This window comes from Oncorhynchus clarkii, chromosome 30 (genome assembly GCF_045791955.1).
Source record: "Oncorhynchus clarkii lewisi isolate Uvic-CL-2024 chromosome 30, UVic_Ocla_1.0, whole genome shotgun sequence".
NCBI classification, from domain to species: domain Eukaryota; kingdom Metazoa; phylum Chordata; class Actinopteri; order Salmoniformes; family Salmonidae; genus Oncorhynchus; species Oncorhynchus clarkii.
The window spans coordinates 13,386,922-13,402,472 of NC_092176.1; the positions used below are offsets into that span (position 1 = coordinate 13,386,922).

Here is a 15,551-nt window from a genome sequence, read left to right on the forward strand (position 1 = left end):
TCAACTCAGTACATTTTATTAAGAAGTTACAATTTTGGACACTGGCATTAAAACAATGTAATATACATATTTTATTTTTAAAAACAAAATGAGAGAAAATAAGAAACCCTCAAACTGACAAAAGCCATGGACACCATAGGGACAACGACTCCAAAGATCCAATCAACACATTCACTTTCATTCCATTAGCATTCCAACATCGGTCTATGAACACGTGGTAGGTGGGACGTACAACAGGATAGCCAGTGCACAGGTCAGTGGTCTATGAACATGTGGTAGGTGGGACGTACAACAGGATAGCCAGTGCACAGGTCAGTGGTCTATGAACATGTGGTAGGTGGGACGTACAACAGGATAGCCAGTGCACAGGTCAGTGGTCTATGAACATGTGGAAGGTGGGACGTACAACAGAATAGCCAGTGCACAGGTCAGTGCTGTAGTGCATTAACTGACAAAGTGCTTAATGGAAGTAGTGGGACAGTGCAGCATGGCTAACATGGTCAGGGGCATGGCTAACATGGTCAGGGGCATGGCTAACATGGTCAGGGGCATGGCCTAAGTCAGCTCTGCGCTCTAAAACAACTGGTGCAAATAGTAATGTGCAGCAGAATAGGGGAAAATAACCACCCACCCTCATCTCAAAACCATATACTTTACTCACATTCCCCACTGGAGTAGAGGAAGCCATACTCCTACCATTCCACTATACATCCACATTGCTGCACTGACCATGTGCACAATGGGACCATAACAGTTGTGTGGATGAATCCATGATATCCAGACTGTATGATTGTACCACTGCTACTTGGTGTGTCCATTCAGTGTCTGAGCAAAGAGTGACGGAAAAGAAGCTGAGATTCTACATGCGCATACATGTTGTCAACAGTGATGTAGTGATAAAAGAATAGGTGGGTAAAGTCTCTCTCTAAATGGGAGATGTTGCAGACATCCTGATAAAACAGAGCCCAGGGAGTGAACAGTGAATGTATGGCTCATTGGTAACACATACAGTTAGACCATTTCCCTTGCAATCCTTACACACTCATCCATCACATTTTCCTTACACACTCATCCATCACATTTTCCTTACACTCATCCATCACTATTACACACAATCATTTGATCTTACACTGAAGAGGTAAGTGAAGGTAAAGGGAGGAAGAACAGGCTGATGTGTGTGTGTGTGTGTGTGTGTAGGAGTATAATTGAGTCCTCCAATGTGATTAACCCTTCTCTTCCCCACATGCACTCTACACACACACATGGATGTTGTATTGTAGATATGTGTCAGTAGAGTAGTGGCCTGAAGGAACACAATGTGTGGTGAACAGTGTTATTATTTAACTGTATATAACTGCCTTGGCAGCAGCTAATGGGGATCCTTAAGAAATACAAACACCAGTAGAAACAGATATTCAGACATTATGATTGAAAAGACACTGAACACACAGCATTTGTCTTCACACATCAGTTAGAAGGGGCTGCATTAGGTCAACACAACAGATTCCCAGTCAGTTCATCAGGGGAATGGGCTTGGGAGCCTCTGCTGTAGTGATACTTGCAATGCTCTCCGTATAAAACTAAAACACTCGGACATGTTATGATTCATCTGTCAAATTAGCAACAATACAAATATAATATTTCATGATTAGATACCATATTTATTACTAACACATAATATACAGCCTGGCCAAACATGAGTTCAGCAGTGTTTTGTTCTTTATGATCAATGACAAAAAATACAAATCAGAAATGTTATCCTATGTTGACTATTACCAACACCCCTTGACTGATAGATACACATATAAATGTTATCCTATGTTGACTATTACCAACACCCCTTGACTGATAGATACACATAGAAATGTGATCCTATGTTGACTATTACCAACACCCCTTGACTGATAGATACACATAGAAATGTGATCCTATGTTGACTATTACCAACACCCCTTGACTGATAGATACACATAGAAATGTAACGCGTAGACGAACCTGAAAAATACATTTAAAAAAAGAAATACATGTATATCTTGTGGAGGTACTAGACTGTCCTCCAGCTTATTGAAGCACTTCCAGGTTAAGAGGCGTGTGGTCCCACAAGTTTAACCAGTCCTGAAATGCAACCTGACAGGAGAAAAAGGGTTTCCCCCTTCCGTATTCTCCCGACAGGTGAGAGGGTAAAGTGGCTCTATGCAAAGGAAATGGACAAACGGAGCCGAGCAGCCAGATATTTAACCTGGGTCGTTTCATCCATAACACCGAGGTTGTCTGCAAAAAGGCACCATGCACATGTATGCGACCCGGGCAGGAAGAGAACAGATAAAATTAACAAACCGATGACAAATTACAATGTCAGCAGCAGAGTTTCCATCTTCTCAGGGTCAAAGGTTAAGGCTTCTGTCTCCAATTCTCCACCAGATTATTCAGTTAAGGCAACCTACACAGGGAGGATGCAAACGGAAACAAACCATGAGCATTTTAGGGTTATTTATTTGCAAAACAGACACACTATTATTGAATAATTCTGAAAATGAATGATCCACCATGTGAGGAACATTTGTGAGAAGAGCTTACCTGCTCATTCACACTTAGCTGTCATTTTCATACTGACTCGAGCGCTTCTTAGACTTCAGTTCTCTCAGCCACTGTGGTGAGGCCTCCTCCCTAAGAAGACACACAGACAGACAAAAGTAGGCACAATCATTACAAATGGTACACACTTCTGGTCTGACTGACTATCTCAACAATCCCTGGTTTGGGTTATTAGATCCAGGCTGAACAGAGGGAAGAGACAGGGTCACCATCTTACCCATTTTCTTTCCCTCCAGAGGGGGGCAGCACACGGGACACCCGGGGCAGGAAGGGGGATTTAGGAGATCGTGACAGCTGAGATGGAGATGGGGCGGATCCGTCTGTCTGATTGTCAGAGTCTCCTCTCTTCTTGAGCTGGGCCTGCCAAACAGAGGGAGAAACCAGCAAGAGAACATATCAAAGGCCAATTTTTCACAGCAGAATAAGTGACAACATTACATTACACTCCTGGTCAACTATTTGCCTTCCAGTAAACATCTGTTTCTCTTGGGGAGGCTCACCTTGAGAACGGAGGGGTCCATCCCAGGAAAGAGGGCGACTCTCTGGGGCTGGGAGGAGGCAGCAGCAGAGCGGGGGTCTACTCCCCTCTCCTGCTCCTCAGAGTCTGAGTCCTCCTGCTTGGAAAACTCAATGTTGTCCTCTGTAGAGGACAACACACTCTCTGAGTACATCATTTCACAATCATAACGAATATTCAGAAGTCTACCAGATCTTTGACCATCTAAGAACATCTCCAGTGTAACTGGTCGACTCAATCCATACTAAAAAGTGTGCGGGAGAAAGGTACTGGATAGAGAGATAAACCTAAAATATACTTTTTGGTACACCAGAAAGAGTAAAATCTACTACCCACTCAGATTTCTTACCAGCCACAGGGCTTGAAATGAACTTTTCTAGCCACTTGTCCTTCGGGCAAAAAAGGTATACAACACCATTTTTACATAATAGTATGATGCAAGAAACCACTTTACAAAATAAAACACATATTTTTTACCATAGAGAATCAAACAAAAATGTAGGCTACACTCTGCATATTCAAGCCCGTCTCAAAATACAACACCGCCCCTTTAAAGCTCTCCTGGGAGGTGGTGAGCCACCCTTCATAGCCTATAAAATATTGAAACTTTACAAATACAACCAAATAGTTTTTATGTCTCTTAAAATAATTCCATTCAGGGCTCAAAATTAAGGGTGTCCCGTTGTCCCTTTGAGGATAAAAAAAGGTGCCTATGGTAGAGGTCTTCAAGGAACCACCTGTATCCGAATACCCGAGACCCGGTTCGGATCCAGAATTATATAGAATATCACGGGTCTGGGTCGGATCTGATTGTCACGGGTATGTATAATTTTAAATGACTTGTCTATTTACATGAAATGGTTCGGTCCTGACCCCAAACCAGGCGCGAACGGTACTTGCTAGCAGTGAATTGCGAGTGAGGAGTGCTGGTGGAGCATCATGTCTCAGCTTCCTAAAGAAAAATCTGGCTTCCAAAAAACAAAAAGAAAGAAAATACAGGAGAGAGAAAAGAAAGGGCGACAGTATGTCACCCAATGTTTAACAAAGGAAGGTGGGTGTAGTCCGTGAGAGGTGGAAATGATCCTGTTAGCTTAGTCCACCATGAAATAGGCTAATTTTGCTCCCCTAACATTAGTTACTTAATATCTTCTCAGAGAATTCAGTGTTTACATTTCACTCCTCTTTTAGTTGACATGACATTTTAATCAATGCAGGCAAACTTTTAGCAAGCTATTCATTCTAAATCAGTTGTCCCTGTCCCTCCCCCTGCTTGGTGCCAGGCCCAACAGATGCAGCTTCAGGCTCAGCAGCCTTGTCTCCCCATCCCCACCCCCCTGAACCAGCCTACTCCCAACTGTAGAAGGAGGTGAGCAGCATTGTGTTGAATGACATGTCAGTTGGCATAATTGCAGGTACTGCAATGCATTGAGGACAGGAATGTGATTCTCCAGTCAGGAAAAAGCTCAGTTGACACAGAGGCAGCCAATATCAGAGCCTTAAAGGAAGAGATGCCCGGCTCTTAGAGATGGGAGTCTCTCCTGTCTGAGGCAACACTGACAAATGGATGTTGCAACTCAATTTAGCAAGGAACACGGCCGCCAGAGGAAAAGGAAGAGATCCCATGATGAGACCTCTCAAGAGGAGACAGCTCAGGACAGTGCAGCAACGGTGTTTCAGAACAGTGTTTTTTAATGCTTTGGACAACATAAGTGACTTGGACATTAGGTTCCAGAACACTGCAATAATTGTAGAATCATTTTCTGCTGTTCTGAAAGTTGGGCAGATTAGTGAGGGTAAAGTCCCTTCTGTGTGCCAACCACTGATCATGAAGTATTCCAGAGATCTTACACCTGAGTTTCATCATGAAGTAAGACACCTGAACACTGTATATTCTGCCACTTTCCCCCCTAACTTGTCCCCTCTTGGTCTCCTGAATGCAATTTGTAAGATGCAGCGTGAGTTGCTTTACATATATTTTGCACACTGCCTGTGACTGTTTATGGTGGCGAGAGCTTTCAGTAAGCTAAAACAGATTTTTTAAAAACTAATTGAGCTCCACTATGTCCCAGGACAGGCTTTGCAGTCTTGCCATGCTGTTAAATGGCATGGTTATGGATATTGGATCACTACACACATGATGCCCACAGGCTGAGAACAAGACTGAGAACAAGATATATCTCAAAATAATGGCTGGATTGCCATAAAATGTCTTGTGCACAATCAAGACCCCAAGTGGGTGGTGACCTCTTGACCTTTCCTCTAGCGCCACCATCAGGCCTTTTCATTTCCACTTTTACAGCTGCTTATTTTCTAGTTGGTATGTATTCTTAGTTCAAAAATCTTCTGCTGATTGTATTATTTTGTTTGTTATGTTAATTTATTTTAATTGAAGAGGTTAATGTATATTTATTTTAAATTGTTCATTAAATGTTAAGAGAATTTTCTATTCAAGAACATTAACATTAAAATTACGTTTAGACTGTAAAAAGATGGCCTTTAGCACATTTCTTATAGAGGGTATCAGTCTTGCATCAAATAGTGAATTCCACAGAATGTTGAATGCACAGTGTTATATTTTCACAGCTCACTGTCAATAAATATCCTACAGTAAATATTGGACTACAAGAGAGTTGCAAGCCGGCAAAGGTAGAGTTATTTAAAGCTTTGAATGGGTCGATTGGGTTCTGGAGGTGTATGGTTACAGCAATTGGGCAGGGGTGGTGTGGCCCAATGTGATATCTTTTCATGGGGCCCAAAATCCCTGCCGGCTCCCCTGTTTGTAACTGTAGAATGAGAAAGCACATGCACGGCAGCATTAGTTAGACTAGCTAGCTAACGTTAGCTAGCTTAACTAGCTTCTTGTTCCGGTTTGATGCAGTCCAAGACAGGTACTCTGTAATCATATTTGATGATTAATAATCTAGCTGTGGCAGCTATTAGTCTACTACAGCGCGAGTTGGCTTGGTTGATTTTTATCTCTCGCCCTCCCTCCTCATGTCACTTGTTCACAGTATGGCCCCTCCCCCACATGCTAGAGAGGCATCTCTCTCCCTCCTCTCATGCTGTATCAGCTCCGGTTAATAAAGTAGTTTGAAAAAAATGACTTTTCTACTGCTTCCCTCACTTGGATTGGACCCGGTCTGGGTCCGACCAGGTCTATACGGAACGTGTCTAGTTGTCCTTGGGCACGGTTCTCGCTCTATATTATAATTTTTTATTTATGCATATCGGGTCTAGGTGGGAAATCCCCAGGTCCATTTCGGAACGGGTCCAAAGACTAGTCTCCGGGTTTAAAACAGACTCTGGGACAGTTTTGGGACGACAGATCCAAAATTCATACAACCACTGCCCATTAAAAAAGCTGATGCAACAGATCAGACTGTTTTAGCTTAAAAAGTTGTATGTCTTCACATTAAAAGCTCAAAAGTGCGCACATAGCTGGAGGCTATGCCAAAATGTTATCAAATGCAATTAACGGGAAAACACCATTCTCAAAAGTGCAACGCACGCATTAGCAGTTTCATATGACAGAGATGAAAATATCTGTTAGAAATATAAGAGGAGAGATCTAAAGATGCATCAACTAGCATGGATGCGAATATGACTAGGATTTTGCCTTTGGCTGCAGGACAATGAAATAAAGTTGATTTGAACCAATGGAACATTAAAAAAATTATTTGGTTTCAATGTCATATTGAGTGTTAATAAAATAATTCCCTCAACATTCCTATGGCCATATTTTGGCTAGGCTACTTTTAAACAAGGCAAGACATGCTTAATAAAATTACATAAACTTAATTGTTTAAAACCTGAACGATTTATGGTTAAATAGTTTCAAAATGCTGACTGCCTCCACTCAGCCTCAAGGTGGGTGATGTGCGGTGATCAACAGGTCTTTCACTCTCCCATCTTGTGATCATTTGATCTAAATAAACCGTGCATGAGGTCAACAGCTCATTAGATGTTCATGTTAATTATCCTCCATTATAGGGGTCCAACATGACTGGCGTTTAGCCTATATTTATGTCATTAAAAGTCTCATTAAAGTTTGGCACCTCCCTCATGTCAGCATCAGTTTGGACATGAGGCTGTAGCACTTAGGCCTTTATTGATGTACATGAAAAATAGATTTGAATATTATTCCAATGTCGGCCTTTCTGTATGATATTGTGATTTGTGCAACGTTTCGGACGAGTCAAATCTATATTCTTCTTGTCAGGCATTTTTTATTTTTTAAAAGCATTAATGTGGAGCCATGAGCCCAAATATTTTTGTTTGCCATAATTACATAAAAATGACCATGCTTTGTAATGTTTCTAAAACAAGGACTGCATTAGTAAGAAGTAATGTGTGATATTGCTCAATTTCTTTTCGTTTTTTGTGACCCGAGCCTTTTAACAGAAATGTCACTACGAGGCAAAACAAAACTTAATATTCTCAACTTGTATATTATTATTTCTAAAATATTGTAGACTGAATATTCCCAGTTAAAATGAAGACTTTGTTCCCTTTTAAAAATGTGTTAATCTTTGTATTTTTTAATTTACCCCTTTAAGGGCAGCAGGTTACTGTGGTAACATGGCCACATACATGGTGTCACGTGTGTCTAAGATTTTGAATCTGACTAACAAACATTGAAGAACAAACAAAAATGGGAACAAAAATGTAAATAGCCAAAAAACAGGCAGTGTGGCTGCGGAAGGTGGGATATAGGATTCACATTCCTTTGTGCGATTAGCAGATATGAAACCAACGTGGCTGGTAAAATAGAAATTTCCTACCCGCTAATACCAAAATCTACCCTCATTTGGTGGGTGGTGGGTGTTCATGTTATGCCCTGGAGATATGACAGAGTGTCTACATGAGAACAGAGTCCTAGCCTGACCTGTTGAGTCTCGGGAGCGCCAGTCCTCAGTGGGCGAGGTCTGTCCCTCAGGGTGTACAGACATAGCAGCAGTCTGACGAGCCACCCTGGAGGGGCGCGAACGTGGCCCCCGCATCTTACTCAGCTGCACCCTGGAGCGCAGAGCACTGGAGTCCAGCAGGATGGTGGAGGCCTGGAGAGAGGGAGAAACCGATAAACACACAGACACACGAGAAGCAAATCTGACTGTTACACTGATACGTCCTTTCAAAAGGTTGGTGTCAGTCTTACCTCAGGGAAGGGGAGTAGTTGCATCTCGGACTGGACCGAGGGGCAGAAGCCATCTGGAGTGTCCAGGTCGCTGTGTGTGGCATGTTCCCCTGGTGTGTGGGGCGGAATGGGTTTCCTAGGCGACTGGCTGAGGTTGCTGTCTGAGGTGGGCGTGGCAGGAGTCAGGCTACAGGAAGGACAGACATGACTAGTACTTTAGGCTACCTTCCTAAAAGTCTTTATATGCAGCCAATGCCACTGAGAGAACAACGTGACAGTGTCTACTAGCTTGGTGTGGCTGAGTCATATTCTCCTGTCTGGGTTTACTGTAGGCAGGGGCATCAGATTTCATAGAGGATGTACTGGAAGACACAATGGATGACCGGGCAGACTCCTGCTCCACTTGACCACAAGCTCCTCATTTCAGAATGAAGGTAGCAAACACTACTGAGTCACAATACTGTACATGACCATACTATTTGGTGATTATTCCATCCAGAGAGTTGGATTCATATGACAATGACCCACTGCCTTTTAATAGTCATGTATATCGTATCTTATCTGAAACTCTTACAGTATCCATTCATTTCTACAAAACATTTTCCAGATTTTCAACCTGGGTGGAGTTTGTTGCTGTGATACCTTCTCCTGGCCACAGGAGGTCAGTGGTATGCCAGCGGTACGCCAGCCTGCTGAGCGAGACAGACTCAGGCTATTTTGAGAGCTGGAGTAAAGTAAAGCAGGTTTCAGTGAGCTACTGCTCCTCGACCACACAGTGTCAGGAGGCCTGGGATGCTATTGTATCTGTACAGTTAGTACCTATAGATACCATAGTATCTGTTTATTTCAACATCAGTAACTGTGCCTGAGACTTGAAAGAGAAGCTTGTGGGTGTTATATGCAACAGCTGGTGCACAATCTCTAATGTTAAGGAAGTCTTGAGGTTTTGCTCACCGGAGTTAGTATACATTATGATATACTATTTACCAAGAGAGTTTTCATAGCTGTCTATTTACCACCACAAACCGACGCTGGCACTAAGACGGCACTCAACGAGCTGTACACCGCCATAAGCAAATAAGAAAATGAACATCCAGAGGCAGCGTTCCTAATGGGCGTTGACTTTAATGCAGGGAAACTGAAATCCGTGTTACATAATTTAACAGCCTGTCACCTGTACAACTAGAGTCAATATTTTTTACATTTTTTATTCTAGATCACCTTTACTCCACACACAGAAACGCATCTTCCTCACCCTTCTTCTGGCAAATCTGACCATAACTCTATCCTCCTGATTCCTGCTTACAAGCAAAAACAAAAAACAGGAAGTACCAGTAACGCGCTTAATATGGAAGTGGTCCAATGAAGTGAATGCTAAACTACAGGACTGTTTCGCTAACAAAGACAGGAATATGTTCTGAGATTCATTTGATAACATTGAGGAGTTTACCACATCAGTCACCGGGTTTATTAATGAGTGCATCACTGACGTTGTCCCCACAGTGATCGTAGGTACATATCCCAACCAGAAGCCATGGATTACAGGCAACATCTGCACTGAGCTAAAGGCTAGAGGTGCCACGGGACACTAATAAGAAATCACGCTACGAACCCCCTGAGCCACCAAACAGTCAAAATGTCAATAAAGGACTAAGATCGAATCCTACTATACCGTTTCTGACACTTGTTGGACGTGGCAGGGCTTGCAAACTATCACGGATTACAAAGGGAAACCTAGCCGCGAGTTGCCCAGTGACATGAGCCTACCAGACAAGCTAAATTCCATGTATTATCGCTTTGAGGAAAGCAAGACTGAACCATGCATGAGAGCACCAGCTGTTCCGGATGACTTTGTGATCTAGCTCTCCGTAGCCAATGTGAGTAATACCTTTAAACAGGTTTACATTCACAAGGCCGCAGGGCCAGAAGGATTACCAGGACACATAGTCAGAGCTTGCGCTGACCAGCTAGCTAGTTTTCAACCTCTCCCTGACCCAGTCTGTAATACCTACATGTTTCAAACAGACCACCATTGGTTACCTTCATGTTCTTGGGCACATGGACTTTCTAAATTACCTTTGCCCCATAGCACTCACATCTGTAGCCATGAAATGCTTTGAAAAGCTGGTCATGGATCACATCAACACCATCATCCCAGACACCCTGTACCCACTCCAATGCACATATCGCCCCAACAGATCCACAGATGACAATCTCTATTGCACTCCACACTGCCCTCTCCCACCTGGACAAGAGGAACAAATAATGAGAATGCTGTACATTGACTAAAGCTCAGTGTTCAATACCTTAGTGCCCTCCAAGCTCATCATTAAGCTCAGGACCCTAGAACTGAACACCTCCCTCTGCAACTGGATCCTGGACTTCCTGACGGGCCACACATCCAACACGCTGACCCTCAACAAGAGGGCCCCTCAGGGGTGCGTGCTTAGTCCCCTACTGTACTCCTTGTTCCCCACGAATGCGTGGCCACGCACGACTTCAACACCATTATTATGTTTGCTGACAACAACTGTGGTTGACCTGATCACGAGACAGCCTATAGGAGGGAAGAGGTCAGTGACCTGGTAGTGTGGTGCCAAGACAACAAACTCTTCCTCAACGTTAGCAAGACAAAGGAGCTGATTGTTGACTACAGGAAACAGAGGGCCGAGCACGCATCGACGGGACTGTAGTGGAGAAGGTCGAGAACTTTAAGTTTCTCTGTGTCCACGTCACTAAGCACCTATCATGAGCCACACACACTAACACAGTTGTGAAGAGGGCCATCCTCCCCTCAGGAGCCTGAAAAGAATTGGCATGGGCCCTCAGATCCTCAAAGTTCTACAGCTGCAGCAATGAGAGCTTCTTGACTGGCTGCATCATCGCTTGGCATCTGAAGGCGCTACAGACGGTAGAGCGTACTGCCCAGTACATCACTGGGGCCGAGCTCTCTGCCATCCAGGACCACTATACCAGGTGGTGTCAGACGAAGGCTCTAAAAATTGTCAAAGTCTCCAGCCACCGAAGTTATTGACTGTCCTTCTGCTACCGCACGGAAAGTGGTTCCGATGCAGCAGGTATGGAATCAACAGGACCCTGAACCTCTTTTATCCCCAAGCCATAAGACTGCTAAATAGTTAGTTAAATAGTTAGTCGGTTAGCTGTTGGTTATCTACATTGAGCCTTTTGCTCTTTTAACTCATTACATACGCTGCTGCTTTATCTATCCTGTTGCCTAGTCACTTTATCCCTACCTATATGTACATATCTACCTCATTAACCTCGTACCCCTGCACATCCACTCTGTACTTGTACCCCGTGTATATGGCCAAGTTATTATTACTCATTGTGTATTTATTCCTAGTGTTATTATTTTTCTATTTGCCTTTTTTTCTCTCTGCATTGTTAGGAAGGGCCCATAAGTCAGCATTTCACTGTTAGTCTATACCGGTTGTTTACGAAGCATGTGACAAATAAAATGTTGTTTGATTTATGTTGAGATTACCATCATTAACCATAATGGTAGGACAGCAGAGAATCAGTTCCTGGGGCTAACTATCCACTTTGCCCTATTTAGAAGGCTGGATATAACATGACTCAGTGACTTTGTCGAAAAGGTCAATGCTGCGCCGGCAGAACACATGATAGAGTGCACCCATTCGATACTACTTATCGATCCAGGCAGTGTTAAATTTCAAGCTCAAACGAGTATTGTATATTTAGAGTGAGAAATGAATCGGCACAATTTGAGAGGCATTCAGAACCAGCGATGTCAGGATGTCCTGATACCAGGGTACAGCCTCAGGGGAAATTAGTAATCATATTGAGGAATGAGGATCCGCATATTAGTAACCAAAAACAGGAGCACACCATGTTTCACAAGTGTTGGCCCAGGCCACAGCAGCCATGTGTGTGTGTATTCACCTATCGTCAGTGCGCAGTCCCGTCTCCCAGGTCCCATACTGGCTGTCTGCCTCGTGGACCAGTGTGTCGATGTCACGCCCCTCTTCCTCACCATCCACACTCTGCTTCAACTGCTCCTGAAAGAGAGATGGACAGGGAGAAAATGACAAGTCAGTCAAAAAGGAGTAGAAGTGTATGCACCATTGGAATATCACTAGAAGGTCAGAGAAAACAGATTCCAAAATGACAGAACTGGATTAATCTCTGCTGGACTGAATAAAAATATCAAGGCTTCTTATTGGATCTTGGTTGAAGCCCCACCCAGCCTACAGTAACAGACAATTGGCCAGCTGTGTCGGTGAGTGAGGTGCTGGTCCTGATAACCATGTATTGTGTGGCTATGGCCAGACCTACAGTGGGTGAGCAGGATAATGAGAGGTAACGGGATGAGCTCATAGCGACAGGGACAGAGACTGTTGAGCCACTGTGCGTTTGCTATCTACTGAACCGTGTCTCTTTTAATGAGGATGCTACAGAGGGCACACTGTCCTAATACCACTCACTCCTCCTGTGTATGCATTCAAGACTGTGAGCGCACGCACACATGCACAAGCAGAGAAATCTCGCTGAACTTGCATGATCTCTATTGACTTCCATTGCATCGTGTTATACAGATGCACTGTTGCACCACAACACAATAGGCTGTCTAAAGAGAATGATGGAAGGAAATGTAATAGGTGTTTTGTTTCTTGTCACTGCACGAGAGTGAGCGCGAGGGCCAGAGAGAGAGGGAGAAATGGAGAGAAATAGCGAACGAGAGAAACCAACAGTACAGGATGTCATTCATCATCAATGCCTTTCCTGACAGGAAGAAAGAAGGTCAGGGTGAACAGTGAGAAAATCCCTCCATCTGAGAAAGCAGTGTACTTCCTCCTCTCCAGGTTTAACAGCCCTAAATAGGAGTCCTCTCCACATCACAGCATAGGCTGGTTTTCAAATCCACACCGTGATCTCTCAGGGCCAAATCTGTCTTTAGCTGTTAAACAAGTATTAGAGTTCCAGTTCCAACCATGGGTTTGAACATGCTGGTCACATGACACTTAAACAGGCAGGTTAGTCCAGATACATGCTTAGCCTTTCAAACAGACCAGGTTGGTTCAGTGCTCCAGCACAGCTACCTTTATCGACTCGAGGCCTTGTCTGAGGCAGGAATTATTTCTGATATGTCAACAAAAAAAAACAGTCACACTTCATAAAACCCCTTTATAATATAATGAATTTCAGCCCTAAGGGTCTGTGAACACAGCTAATGCACAGGACTAAGCATGTACCATTCAATAAGAAAATCTCCTGTAATCTAAATTCCGTAAACACCTACCATATCCACAGTGTACGTGGATGAACACACCCAAACACACCCTCACTTAGTGTTTGCCACTCCCGAGGCTACCCTGTTACCTGTCAACCAAACAATAGCAGCAAGACTGAGAGGGTTAAGAAATAGCATGGACTGGCTGACTACTAGTGCTGCTGAAAGCCCTTCATTATTGACAATGTGAGGGTGTCGGCTCTGCTATCAACAATCTACTGGATACAAGGACAGAGCAGGCTTGCCAGGCACCTTATCTGGTAAATAGGTTTCTTTCTGGCTGCGATTTTGAATCGGAATGGTAGTGAAGCAGACTTTTCCTTAACATGAGCCCTTGGCCCCCCCGCCCCCCATCTGTGGACAGGAAGGGTGCGTCAAGGGAAACAACAGAACAATGAGCGGATGAATGGAAGGAGAGAAAGGGCTGACCACCAAGGGAGAATGTCAGTCAATCTGACATGTGGCTAAAGAATTTGCGGCACCTTGGAAAGTTAGACCAAACAGACATCACAGCTCTGAATGATAACAGCCTGCCACGATTACACCATCACAGACATCAACATGACCTGAGAGACCTTTCATCAATCATGTAAATGTAGGCTAGTTAATTATAACACCCACTCTCTTAATTTCATCCAAAATGACAACTTTGGGTTGATGTGCTGAAAATAGGATATAGCCCATTTTGTCCAGCAGACAAATTACAATTTTCACCTAAGCTCACATGACTATTTTGCTGACTGTGCTTTGGAACGAGCTACAAAAGGACATAAAATTGACTTTAAAGACTGGGTAGAAACTATGGTGGACAATGAAGTGGGGGGGGCTTTCAATGTTCTGACCCCTAAATACACCAAACCTCTCCAAAGCATCTTGTCTGGTCAATGTGCAAATTCATGTTTTTAAACTGTAGTGTTTTATGTTGTAAATGTGCCTTTGTATGAAACTTTGTTCTGGTAATTTGGCCAGGTCTCTAATAAAATGTAAAAAAAGATTTTTAATCTCAATCTCAGACCACTGGTAAAATAAAACTGAAGGCCTAGTGAGTTGGACATGTTATGAATCTAGTTCCTTAATGCAAACTGGAAAAGAACAGTTCATCTCTGTCACGTATAATGGCCATTCACAATTCTCTATGAATGAGGAAGTGCTGTGCAGCTCCAACACATTTAACATATGGTCATGCTGCCTGGAAGCAGACAACAGAGCAGGCCGGTTAGTTAGTGCAGGTACAATGAACCCAACACGAACACAACAGAACACACATCACACCAGCCCCACTCTCCTGCTCCAACCCCTCTGGGTAGGAATGTTGAACAGTTAACACACTCCTCATTGACAGACTGGTCAATGACGACCCTCTGCAGCTATCCTAACATGACTACAGATCCCATGAGCACTAATCCCCTGTCAACAACAGAGCAGCACTCCAGTCACATTTTACAGAGCTACCAAAACACTGACCTCTGATAGAGAACTGAAAAGGACATGTTTAGGGTATTTAGTTCGGTCATTATTACATAAGTGCAATGCTGAGAATATAGAGCACAACAGAATGTTAGCAAAACCTGAATGACTTGGTTTAAGAACTTTTATAGGGATACTTTGGGATTTTGGCAAAGAGGCCCTTAATCTACTTCCCCAGAGTCAGATGAACTTGTGGATACCATTTTTATGTCTGTGTCCAGTTGTAAGAAGTTGCTAACAAGCGTTAGCGCAATTGCTAACAGGCGTTACCATGGACTTCCAGTCATTTTGCTATCTGTAGCATTGGCTGGCAAAACGACCCCTAACTTACTTCATACATGACAAAGAGACACAAAAAAAAATGGTACCCACGAGTTCATCTGACTCTTTCTTTTCTAAAATCCCAAAGTATCACTTTAAGACCAGGCCTGGCTGATACAGGCTGCAGGTTAGAGGACTGGGTCCAGACGGAGAGGTGGTGGGTTCAGGTCAGCCTGAGGGAGACCAGGGCCTATTAGAGATATCTGGATGATCCACCAGCTGACTCTCCGGTACTGTACGGACAA

At 43.5% G+C, this 15,551-nt stretch overlaps 1 protein-coding gene across 1 annotated transcript in view; it reads right to left on the reverse strand.

Moving 5' to 3' along the window:
- The window catches only part of LOC139389433 (uncharacterized protein KIAA1671-like), a 19,159-nt gene continuing 3,608 nt past the window's right edge, over positions 1-15,551 (reverse strand). Inside the window, exons 2-8 of the mRNA XM_071136189.1 lie at positions 12,171-12,286; positions 8,268-8,433; positions 7,998-8,169; positions 3,096-3,235; positions 2,813-2,955; positions 2,578-2,667; positions 1-2,440 (exon numbers count right to left, since the gene is read on the reverse strand). Of these exons, the coding sequence (XP_070992290.1) occupies positions 2,592-2,667; positions 2,813-2,955; positions 3,096-3,235; positions 7,998-8,169; positions 8,268-8,433; positions 12,171-12,286 (813 nt within the window). The 3' untranslated portion in view covers positions 1-2,440; positions 2,578-2,591. The remainder of the gene's footprint in view (positions 2,441-2,577; positions 2,668-2,812; positions 2,956-3,095; positions 3,236-7,997; positions 8,170-8,267; positions 8,434-12,170; positions 12,287-15,551) is intronic.